Source organism: Lepisma saccharinum, chromosome 29 (genome assembly GCF_977018435.1).
Source record: "Lepisma saccharinum chromosome 29, izLepSacc3.1, whole genome shotgun sequence".
Classification (NCBI taxonomy): domain Eukaryota; kingdom Metazoa; phylum Arthropoda; class Insecta; order Zygentoma; family Lepismatidae; genus Lepisma; species Lepisma saccharinum.
Window position 1 is genome coordinate 9,581,510 of NC_139257.1, and position 11,351 is coordinate 9,592,860.

The window sequence follows — 11,351 nt, forward strand, 5'->3', positions numbered from 1 at the left end:
CCGAAAGTGTTGGGAAATCGCAACGTTCAGCACATCAGCCCGTAAGAACGTTCACATTAATGCCTCTTTACACACCCTTTGAACTACTTATACCCCGCGACAGGTTAAGTTTGCAGCAACTTTTCGCATATATAGACCCAAACGTGCGCCCAGAATATAGTTCCGCTGCAATGCTGCCGATTTTCTCACTGTCTGTGACATGAACAGCTCGGCAGTTGAGGCAAAACTGGCACGGGAGATGCTGAGCGCCGTTTGTACGCGGATTAATACATACAACCTGCTGCAAACTTAACCTGTCTCAGAGCTTAGAGGGCTACCAGCCACATTTCACGTTTACCACATTATGGCACTTGGCACTTGCAGCGTTTACCAATTTTAGTTTTCAAATCTACTTTGTTGTTTTTCTGCCTTCAATCAACTCTTTTTATCCATCGTACAGTAAGGGAGCTTTCCAACCAAAGCGACAGGCGACAGGGAGTTTGCACCGAAGTTACAATCAACACAAGCCCCTTTCGTATATAGGCAAATATTCACCCCATATGCACTACCAACTAACAGACCGAGGCTACACTATGCACGATATTAAGTTTCAGCGACAAGCAACACGTACACCTTGTCGTGTTACTTCGGTTCGGGAAGTCACATTTACTGAGGGTTCGTTTCCAAGCAGGTGCTTGTCGCTTGTCGCGTATCGCTTGGTGCTTGGGTCTGCAAGCTCCCTTGAGGTTAGGGTAGTTCACACTTGACACAGGCAACTTCAGTTTATTAACAAGCATTCACAGTCCGAGGCAACATGACGCACAGTATTCAGAAAACGGTCTAATCCGTACAACACACAAGCGACAATCGACCCCGAATAGTTTGTTGCGTCGCATCGGTTGCAAGGTTTCATGTAAAGGAGAGTTCAAATCGAAGCGACACGCGACACATGCAGCTTGGGAACTAGCCCATCAACAGCAGTATTGCACACCGTAGCGGCATGAGACGCCGCGAGAGCCTGCGTTCCATTGGTGGAATCCCCAAGCGACATGAGGGTTTCGCATCGAAGTGACAAGCGACACAAGGTTATTTAGTCTTTACTCCTTTGACTTCAGCCAATCTAGATGCTTTACGTCAACGCAGAGTATCTAACTATATTGGCCTATTAGCAGGTTTTTGGTGCGAAATCTTTGGAGTTCGCAACCAGTACTGAGGATGGAGCTGTTGATTTTGAGAAGAGGGGTCGCAATGAATGAACTGTTTGTGCCGGCGAGAATTTTATGACGATTGTCATAAATATGGCTGGAAGAGGTCTTGCAGTAAACAATGGCAGTGGCTACCTCCACATCGTTTGGCGCAAGGATGAATGGAAGGAATCCCTTGGGGTAGCAGTTGTTGAAGAAATTTCAAATTCGTTACGGGCATCGTGTGGCAAATTAGGTTTTGCGAGGGGGAATCTTACAGAAATAACTCGAAAAGAGCTTGCTAAAGAATCGAAGAAATGTTGGAACATCCAGAAATATGGAGAAATAAGAGAATGCTTAACCGACGCAAGAAATTAATTAGAAATGAGATGTTGGTATTGGCAGTGATAGAAAATACTATTTTCTAGCGACACGTGCAGCTCATCGTGCTACTTCGGTTCGGAAGGTTGTATCTATTTATTACTGAGGTTCGTTTCCAAGTGACATAGGTTGTTGCTTTGGTCTGGTTACTTCTTCCTTCGGTCTGACTTATGCGACAAACAACACAGGACAGGCGAAAAGCGAGAAGTGTCGCTTGCGAACGAACCAACAGTAATAAATGCAATCTTTCGTGCCGAAGCGCCGCGACAAGCAGGAGAGGATAACGATCACCCAGGGAAGTTATGCCACAAATTGATTACATTTCCTCACAGAATTCAGGTGAATTCCCATTTCGCCGAATATTTTGAAGGGAGGGAATTTTCCCTTCGCTGGGAAATTTCCTGTTTTAACAGACAGAATGCTTAATAAAAAGATATATGGTTACTGACCGCGAGGGGGTTTGGATGGGGAAATATTACAAACAGCAAGGGATGTTACATGTCAAAAATCACTTCCTTCACACTACAAAAAATGATTTGGATCCGTTTCTTAGATGGCACGATTTTATGTGGAATATTCCTTATTCCTTGTGTGAGAATAATCGTGTTGTGACGATAACAACTTTTTGTATGTCTCACATAACTGCAGTTTACTCGTTATAGTAGTTGTTTTCACTTTAAAGGCGTTAAATATATTTAAGCTGTTTTAAGAATAAACAAATAATAAATTTCGTTACTATGGAAAAGCAAACAAAGCCCGCAATTTTCAAAATGTTCGTAAGGTTTAGAATATTTTCATAAATTTTCCATTCAAAGAAATTATCGAGAATATTTCTCTCTCACAATATTTTTACAGATAGATATCTGAATCTGTATTTAGCAAAGTACTTCTATCTGGAGTACTAATACAACATAAAATTACTAACCTTGAATACATTGAAAAATGGAAGTAATACTAGATTTCCGAATAGTATAAAAACTAAATAAGGTAGCCTTTTTTATGTAATAGACGCTGATTTGAGTTTCCAAAGAAAATACTTTACTCCCAGTAAATTAACATTCGCAACAATTATTTTGTTTGTAATTTTTTCTAGAGGAGACGAGACTTTTCACGCACAGTCTCGTCCCGTACCGTGTCTTGTCTCGTCCCTTCAACATTCACACTGTTTCGGCAACACAGCACTCGCTTTGGAAATAAGTTTTCAATATTTCCCACCGTTGTTCCAGCGTAAAACGATTCATTTCGTACCGCGGAGATATGCTGCTGTGTTTCTGTCAAGGTTTTGAGCACGAATGAGCTGTCAGTGTCAAAATAACATATACTTTAAAAGGAAACCACCAGACGGCCAACCCCTTTAATTTATCTAAATTTCTGTTAATTTTCAAATTGTGATATTTATATTATTTAAGACAAAGAGAAAAAGGAATTTAGACAATATTTACTTATTTATTTACATAAATGAACTCAACAGGCTGCCGCCCAGTTAGAGAGTCCATGTTACATAATGGAACAGAGACACAGGTTATCATACATGCTTCAGTGAGCGTTATTTGAGAGTGTTTTCATTACGGAGTTTTTAAATTGCATATAAGACATACAGAATAAATCAATATTTTTGTTACGCTTTTCTAACGCATTGTAGAGGACAGTCATTCTCCAGTTAGGAGATTTTTTGACAATGTTTGTTTGCGTTCTATTCACAAAAAATGTTTGATTATTGGGTCGCGTCTTCTTAGAAACGCATAATTTAAATTGTGATATCCAAAGAGGAGAGCAAAGTTTTCCAATATATATTTTCCAGCAGATCGCGAAGTGTCATTCGATCGTCAAGCCTGTGTATTCGGAGCTCGTCTATTAGATTATTGTACAAATCAAATCTGGGATAAGTACCTTCAAGTTTGTACTTCATGTAACGGAACATTTTCGATTGTACTCGCTCTATTTTTGTAGTCTCTACTACAGAGACCCGAATTCAAGTTTTAAGCGTACTAGTGAGTAATCAGAGGCGTATATTCGGGGCTATCTATGCTATCTGCGAAGCCAAGACTCGGGGAATAAAATACAGAAAAAAATATCTATCAAAAAATGTGCATATAATTTCTCATTTCAATAAGAAGATGAACCTATTTCTTAGAAGTTGGAAACATTGCCCGCTTTCTTTGAATTCGCGAGACGGCTTGCCAAGCTGGCGGGCAACTCCACGGGGGTGACGGGTAAGTTTGACACAGCTCCGATCAATGTTGCAAACCAATTTTTCCCACCATGTAATTTCCCCAGGATCGGGGAATTGTGGGGTCAAACTGTTACAGGAGAGAGAACAGGGTTGCTTATGGCGGGGAAAATACTCTCTGAACTTCCTCAACAGTCTGTGTCATTGTTGCAAACCAATTTTTCCCAGCACGTAATCTTCCCAGGAATGGGGAATTTTGAAGCAAAATTATCGCGGGAAAGGGGAAAGTGTCATGTGGCAGGGACAAGAACATAATTGAACGCTTGCAGAAGATTTGGAAAAGAGGTTGTTGACCTTCAAACAACTAGATACAATGGGGAGTAGTAAATTGTTGGCTGAGCGGGAATGGTTTACCGAAATGACAAGGACCAGTTCTAGTCTAGATCGCGTCAAGTGGTCGTGGTGCGTGGAATTTATTTAGAGGGCGCGTGTGAATACAATAGTGAGTGGATTGTATTGTTGTGAATGATATGCGCTATGTGTTGTGTAGTGAACTGAAATGAGGGACATAATTAACAAGCTGTCTTTTCGGCTTACGAATTACGATAAGCTCCAAATCGTTGTGGGTTTTTCTTGTATGTCCACTTTATGAACAGATAAGCTAATGGGGATCGGACCTACAGTTAAAGTGGTATCTAAACCACCATGCATCGAACCCGGGACCCCTTAGTTTCAGGGCAACGAAACTGCGCGAACAAGGAGTACCCGAACTTATAATCGTGAAAATAGGTAGGTTGAAATTTTATTTTTATTCTTGTATATAGGCCTACATAATATTTCACAATATGGGCCTCTCATTTATGCAAATAAGAATGAAATTCTTGAAATCCTTTCCTTACTGACAGTGTACATTTCCATGCTTTATTTATGAGGTATATATTTTTAATCACAGAGTCACATCACTTCAATCCGCCACCCCAAATGAGTTAAAAAAAAACATCCCCACCAGCAAATTTTTGTCCATTCGAACACTATGATATGGTGCGTTACAGTAGCGAAGCGTAGTCTTGCGAAGGAGGCAAGCGATGTTTCAGTGCAACAAAACAAGTAGTACAATGGCATGCCGAAAAGGGGGGGGGGGGGTTCGAGGTTTATAGCGTCATTGGCCCATTCGCTGGATTTGACAAAATATCATAATGAAGTGGCGCTACTAAAAATAAACGATATAATCCGCACACGTCACATTTACTTTCAAAATTGCAGGTAATGTTATTCATATGGTAGTAAACGTCTTGCATATTCGAACTTTCCGCATGCGACTAAATGTGTAAGGAATTCCTTATTTATTTATTAGTACCCACTTTAAACTGTAGGTCAAGTCCCGATTAGCCTTGTTGTGCATAAAGTGGACTTAAAACACGAAATCAACAAGAACAATAAAACTTAAAATATGTTCTTCTGTTCACAATGTATACGATTTACTTCTGTGCTGTGTACAAATATCAATAGATGGTTCTTTTTCAGATAGCTTTATTTTCACCCCAAGTTCTATTCAAAAGCCGGCAATTTATTGATTGTAGTTGTAAAATTTGAGAAATAGCTCACTTGAATTACTGTGTAAATAATTTGGCAGTTGCAAACACTGGTAGTGGTCAACACTAATGACGTAATTTGAGCTGGACGCAGGGTGTAGACCAAGGTCCGTCGAATCTTTCCCCTCCCTGGGGAAACCCTTCACGGGGGTGCACATTCCACTTCCTGGAAGCACAAACGCTCGCCCTTTCCCATCTCGCCCCAAACTCCCAATGTCAATTTTTTACGAGTTTTAAATTTCGCGAAATCGAAAATAATTTTTAATATAATTTATATAATATGATATATATGGAATTTAGAACAGTGATAATAACTTCTTTTAGTTATTTTATGACTAACAATTATTATTATATTTGCGATCTTGTTTACGTGTTCATGAAGACAAATATTCGTTACTAGTTTTTGCTGGCAACGTACCCATAGATGAATCCTTCTGCTTTCGGTTGAACTCGGCTATTTTCGGGAATCACGCAAGCTCGGAAAGCACAGCTTTTTGTAGAAGCTTTGTGGACGGGTTCCACCAGAATTTCACGCTTCGCCATGTGACTCCTTCGGATGCCTTATTTTCCCGCAGAACGGCTGCAAGCATTGAGGCTGGTGCTTGCTACAGAGCTGCTGGGGGAGTTTGCGGCCGCATTTTTTCGCGAAATCGAGTGCGATGGAAACTAAATACGGTTAGAACATTAAGTACATTAAATGATATTCGAATTATGCAAGCAGTGCTTGCATTGCTTGTACTATATCTTCGCCTCTGGTGCGATAGCCCAGGTTCTTAATCCAGTATACGCCACTGAAAGTAATATAATACCTTAAGGGTTTGGGTGTCTCGAAAGCCTTTGCCCATTCTAATAATGAACCTGATAAGTTTGTAAGCGTCGCTTATTACTTTGTTAATATGGTGAGTGAAAGTTAGCTTACAGTCAAAATACATTCCTAGGTCCTTTGCCGTTTACGATTTTTTAAGATTGATATTATTAATTTTATATTGAAAATTTAAGACCGTTTTTTGTTTAGAATAAGTAACGAAATTGCATTTTGTTGCATTCAAAGAAAGACCGTTCCATAAGCACAACGTACTCAATCTATTTATGTCTTGTTGTAGACAAACACAGACTTCAATAACTTTTATTCTTTGGAAGAATTTTAGGTCGTCTGCAAATAAGTTTCATAGAATTAATCAATAAGGAAACAATTCATGTAACACTACACAGCTTGCTGGAACAGTAAGTTTAAGAATAGGATTTTGAATATGTTCTAAATTAGTATTCAAATAATATTTCAATATGGATACGGAAAATAGAGCCGTAATTTTCTGCATTGGAGCAAGCAGAATGGAAACTATGTTCTCCATAGAGGCTGTGCGACACAATCCATAGGTGTGCTTGTGCTGACCCCAAGCCCTCTCAGGCGGACAGGAGATGGAATGCACATGACTTTCACGAAGGACTTTTAATTAATACGCTTGTTTCTTGAGTTCACACATCCCCTACCCTTTGTGTTATTCATTGTTTCGAAATTCTATACAAGTACTACAAAACTATCTGCTAATATGACAGACTACAGAGCGTTTGAAAAGTTGCCACACTCAAAGTTTCAGAATTTTATGCTTATAATGTATTTAACTTGTCAACATAATGAATACATACATTTGCGAACTATATCTTGAAATACACAAAAAATATTTTGTAAACTAAATGTGAGGCAAATGGCAAACCATTTTTTGGAGCCGGATCCATTTCTGCACACATTTTCATGTGACAAACTCAAAATATGCTTCCAACAAAGCGATTCCCTGTGCACGCGAAAATGGTATTATTGACAAACTGTAATTGTACAGCCACGGACACTTCCGGGTGTTATATGTTACTTGGAAGTTATGTATGGAGCCATGGACTGAAATATCCATGAATTCAAATTATTGTATGTTGTTGTTTTCATGGTTACTTGTTGATTCTTGTGTATGTTTTATGGAGTTAAATATAGAAATGTTCAAACCAATGCGTTTAATTGAATATTATACAAATTGTATTACAAATACAGAATTTATTACTAAGAAGTAAGGAACATGATACTGGGTTGTAACAATCACATCAACTTTCAATGTGATCGTTAGAACCAAGAAGTGTCCATGGCACAAGTAATCTAAACAAGGTCATACCAGTCCCTATTGACAGGGTTGCCAACTCATCAACTTGAATGCTTCGTTCCTTTTGTCAAATGTGTGAGTGGGAGAACTTTTCGAGCGCTCTGTAGTATGATATTGTTTCAAGTTTTTACTATAAACATTCTGAGCTAAGTTATCCTATCCATGTGTTGAATTCGTATCTCTCAGTTACATATTATCTGTTTCACAAACTTATTTATCAAAGGCTCTCATGTTGTAAATATAAACAGTGATTGACATTAAAATGATTGATTGATTGATTTAGTTTATTTTACTTCGCGTTTTGTGCCTCTTGGCTAATTTGCGAAGATGGGGATGAGTGATGAAATGATGAAATTGATGAATGGACATTCACAAACAACCAAGCCCGAGCGGGATTCGAACCCGGGACCCTTGGCGTCGCAGCGCGATATGCTAACAACTCGGCCACAGGGTCCGGCCCCTTAAAATGTCTTTTATACTTTTACAAAAAGCAGAATGGAAGGAGAAACAGAAGTTTCATCCAAATCCTTGAGCATTAAAATTCGCTTACCATGCTGTTTCACAGTGTACCAATATTTTCTAAACAGTGTCTCCATCCTACTTTACACAAAGAGTACCTGTTATGTGTTAAAACTTTATTTTTTTCTCTTCATATATTTCATTTCAGCTACGTGTTCCCTCTATACAAGCTGTCTTACTTGTGGCTTTGCTCCCTGGGCATGATGACGACTATAGTGGTTGGGCTTGCTGTAAGCTTTTTCACGAAGTTTGAAGACCCTAAAACTGTCAACCCTGACTTACTATCTCCTGGAGCACTTTTACTCTTCACAAAGTTGCCAAAGAGGATCAGAACAATACTGCATTTACCTGAATATAAATGCAAAAATAAGGTAAGTGTAAAACTACACTTGCATTGTATAATGTAGTGGCAAAGGAATCATATTCATTACTTCCTGTGATTCTCAATAAAGGGAAGATCCATCGTCAAAAATTTCCTGGAGAATACTGAACGCAATCCTGCTCAACTGCTATACTCTGTTTAGGCTATCTCTGGAGCAAGCGAACGAAAACAAGTAATGGCGCAAGTAGTGACGCGAGACGGCTCCACCAATGGAGGGGGAAAGCGACTTCAGTTACCAGCGATCGTACTGCTTCTGTCTGCCAACTCGATTTCACCCCTTCTCTGCTGCTATGCTTGGCCGTGCTCCAGAGATAGTGGAGACAGAGTATAGCCTCGCAAAAAGAGCAGACAGAATTGAATGGCTTGTTGGCTTGCCTATCTATGAAATTGCAGTGTGTGTGTGGCGGGTTGGGGTGGTTATTTGATATAAATTATATATATATATATATATATATATATATATATATATATATATATATAAAGTGAAAGAGGAGAGAGGAAACACTCACCGGACACAGAAAAAAATCAAATTTTCGTGATGGTATGTCACATCTTCAGGAGTAGAGAGACGTTGTAGAAGTTGGTGACAAGAAGGAAGAGTAAGCATGACCTGCAGTGTTGCCAGGTCCCGAAAAAAAAAAGTGTTGACAGTGCCACAACATATATATATATATTGTTCTTTCGCCAGGCTTGTCGAGAACTGTGAGTGGTGGGGGGGGGGTTGGCTGGGGAAAGGTGGTGGTGAGGGTGTGGATAGGGGATGAGGGGCGTTACTGGGTGGCCTTGTCCAGGCCTGGGGGTGTGGTTGCATTCATGGTCGATATGTAGGCCCTCTCCCATCTTCTACGTATTGAGGTGTTGGTGGATTGGGGCAAGGAGTGGAGTCATTATACCTTGCTCCAATATATATATATATATATACCAGGTGTATAAGCTTAAATCTGCTGTTTGCTCATAGATGGCGTTAGTGAGCGTATGAAGCTACAATGGGCACGCCATACCTGGTGTTTGTATGAGTTGGACATCTGCCAACACGAATCAGTGCACATCGTCAGCACGTGCAGACAACAACAGACAGTTTTCCTGTGGTAAACATGTCTAGTTTTGTGCCAGAAAAAGAGCATATGCGGGAAGCTCTGCTTTTCTGCTTCCATTTGAAGAAATCGGCTGCCGAATCGCATCGAATGCTTGTGGAGGCCTATGGTGACAGTGCTGTATCGGAAACAACGTGCAGGGATTGGTTTCGTCGGTTCAAAGATGGCAATTTTGACCTGAGCGACAAGAAGCGTGAAAATCGGCTCAGGAAGGTTGAGGACCATCAATTGCAGGCTCTTTTGGACGAGAACGATACCCAAACACAAAATATGATTGCCGAGCAATTGGGTGTTACTCAAGCAGCCATTTCCATGTGTCTACGTGCTATGGGAAAGGTTCAAAAGATCGGAAAATGGGTGCCGCATGAATTGACCGATCGGCAGCTGGAGAGACGCCAAAACACATGCGAAATCTTGCTTGCCAGACAAAAAAGAAAGTCTTTCCTGCACCGGATTGTGACTGGCGATGAAAAGTGGATATATTTCCGTGGGTTGATCCCGGCCAACCATCAACATTTTCCTCGAGACCAAATCGCTTCGGCCGGATGACGATGCTGTGTGTTTGGTGGGATCAACAGGGTATCGTCGACTTTGAGCTGTTGAAACCTGGTGAAACTGTCACTGCCCACCGCTACCACCAACAACTGATCAAATTGCACCGTGCTCTGTGTGACAAAAGGCCGGATTATCAACAAAGACATGACAAGCTGATTTTTCTCCGCGACATCGCCCCATCGCACACGTCAAGACTGGTCCAAAACTACTTGGAGACACGCAACTGGGAGGTGCTACCCTATCCCGCCTATTCACCAGACCTGGCCCCTTCCGACTACCATCGGTTTTCGTCGATGGGCCACGCCCACGCTGAGCAGCACTTCGATTCGTATGCAGACGTCCGAAAATGGCTTGATGAGTGGTTTGCCTCGAAAGAGAAGGACTTTTTTTGGCGTGGTATCCACAAATTGCCCGAGAGCTGAGCAAAATGTGTAGCTCGCGAGGGCAAGTACTTTGAATAAATTTCTTGTTGCTTTCTATGAACAAACCATGTGTTTTTCTGACTACACAACAGCAGATTTAAGCTTATACACCTGGTATATATACACACACACACAAATGATGAAGGAGACAGTAAACGCTTACCACACGAAAATAAATAAGTTGATATTTCATGGTATTTACCGAATTATCATCGGAGAAGGGAAAAGTAGCAGAGTGTCTTTCTTCTCCGATGATAATGCGGTAAACATCGCGAAATATCAAGTTATTTATTTTCGTGTGGTAAGTATTTACTGCCTCCTTCATCATTTGTGTTTATCCGCCCTTCTGGCACTTTTTCTCATCCTATTCCTGTATGTATTGATGCGTTAACTGGTTTCTAGAGCATGAACTACGGAGATCGTGACGGGTCAGATGGTAGAGCAAGGTTACGTTTTATGGCCCCATACAATCTCGCTAACAGGCTTCAGTAAGTGAGTGGAAAGAATTCAAGGGATGTCGACGATGTACATCTTACCTCTCGGCCAAGAGGTTGACTGTGGACGTCAGGCAACAGCGCACGGAGTCCTCGGAGTCCTGAGTTCGACGGCCCACGGCCTTCTTTCCGTGGCAGGCAACGAAGCACAAGCTGGTCTGGAGAGACGGCCTTTGAGAAGGCGTCCGAACGACGCTCTGACCTACGGCTGTGACTTACAAACCGTGGTACATACGATATGCATGTTGGCCAACCAGCACATGTGTTATCGGTGGCCTTGGCGAAAGCTACGTCTTGGTCTCTCGAGCCGGGCTTGAGACCTGAAAAGTGCCGGAGGTCTTCGCCTGGTAGCTGGTATTCTCTTCGAGCTTCTACTGAATTCTGAGGTCTGACTAACTCACGAATTCTAGTGCCTACTTATTTTAAGCTGCT

General features: G+C 41.1%; 1 protein-coding gene across 1 annotated transcript in view; it reads left to right on the forward strand.

Moving 5' to 3' along the window:
- The window catches only part of LOC145981195 (sodium-coupled monocarboxylate transporter 2-like), a 71,166-nt gene extending 60,249 nt beyond the window's left edge, over positions 1–10,917 (forward strand). Inside the window, exons 13-14 of the mRNA XM_083114317.1 lie at positions 8,121–8,343; positions 10,828–10,917. Coding sequence (XP_082970443.1) covers positions 8,121–8,343; positions 10,828–10,917 — 313 coding nt within the window. The remainder of the gene's footprint in view (positions 1–8,120; positions 8,344–10,827) is intronic.
- Positions 10,918–11,351: the final 434 nt, after the last annotated feature.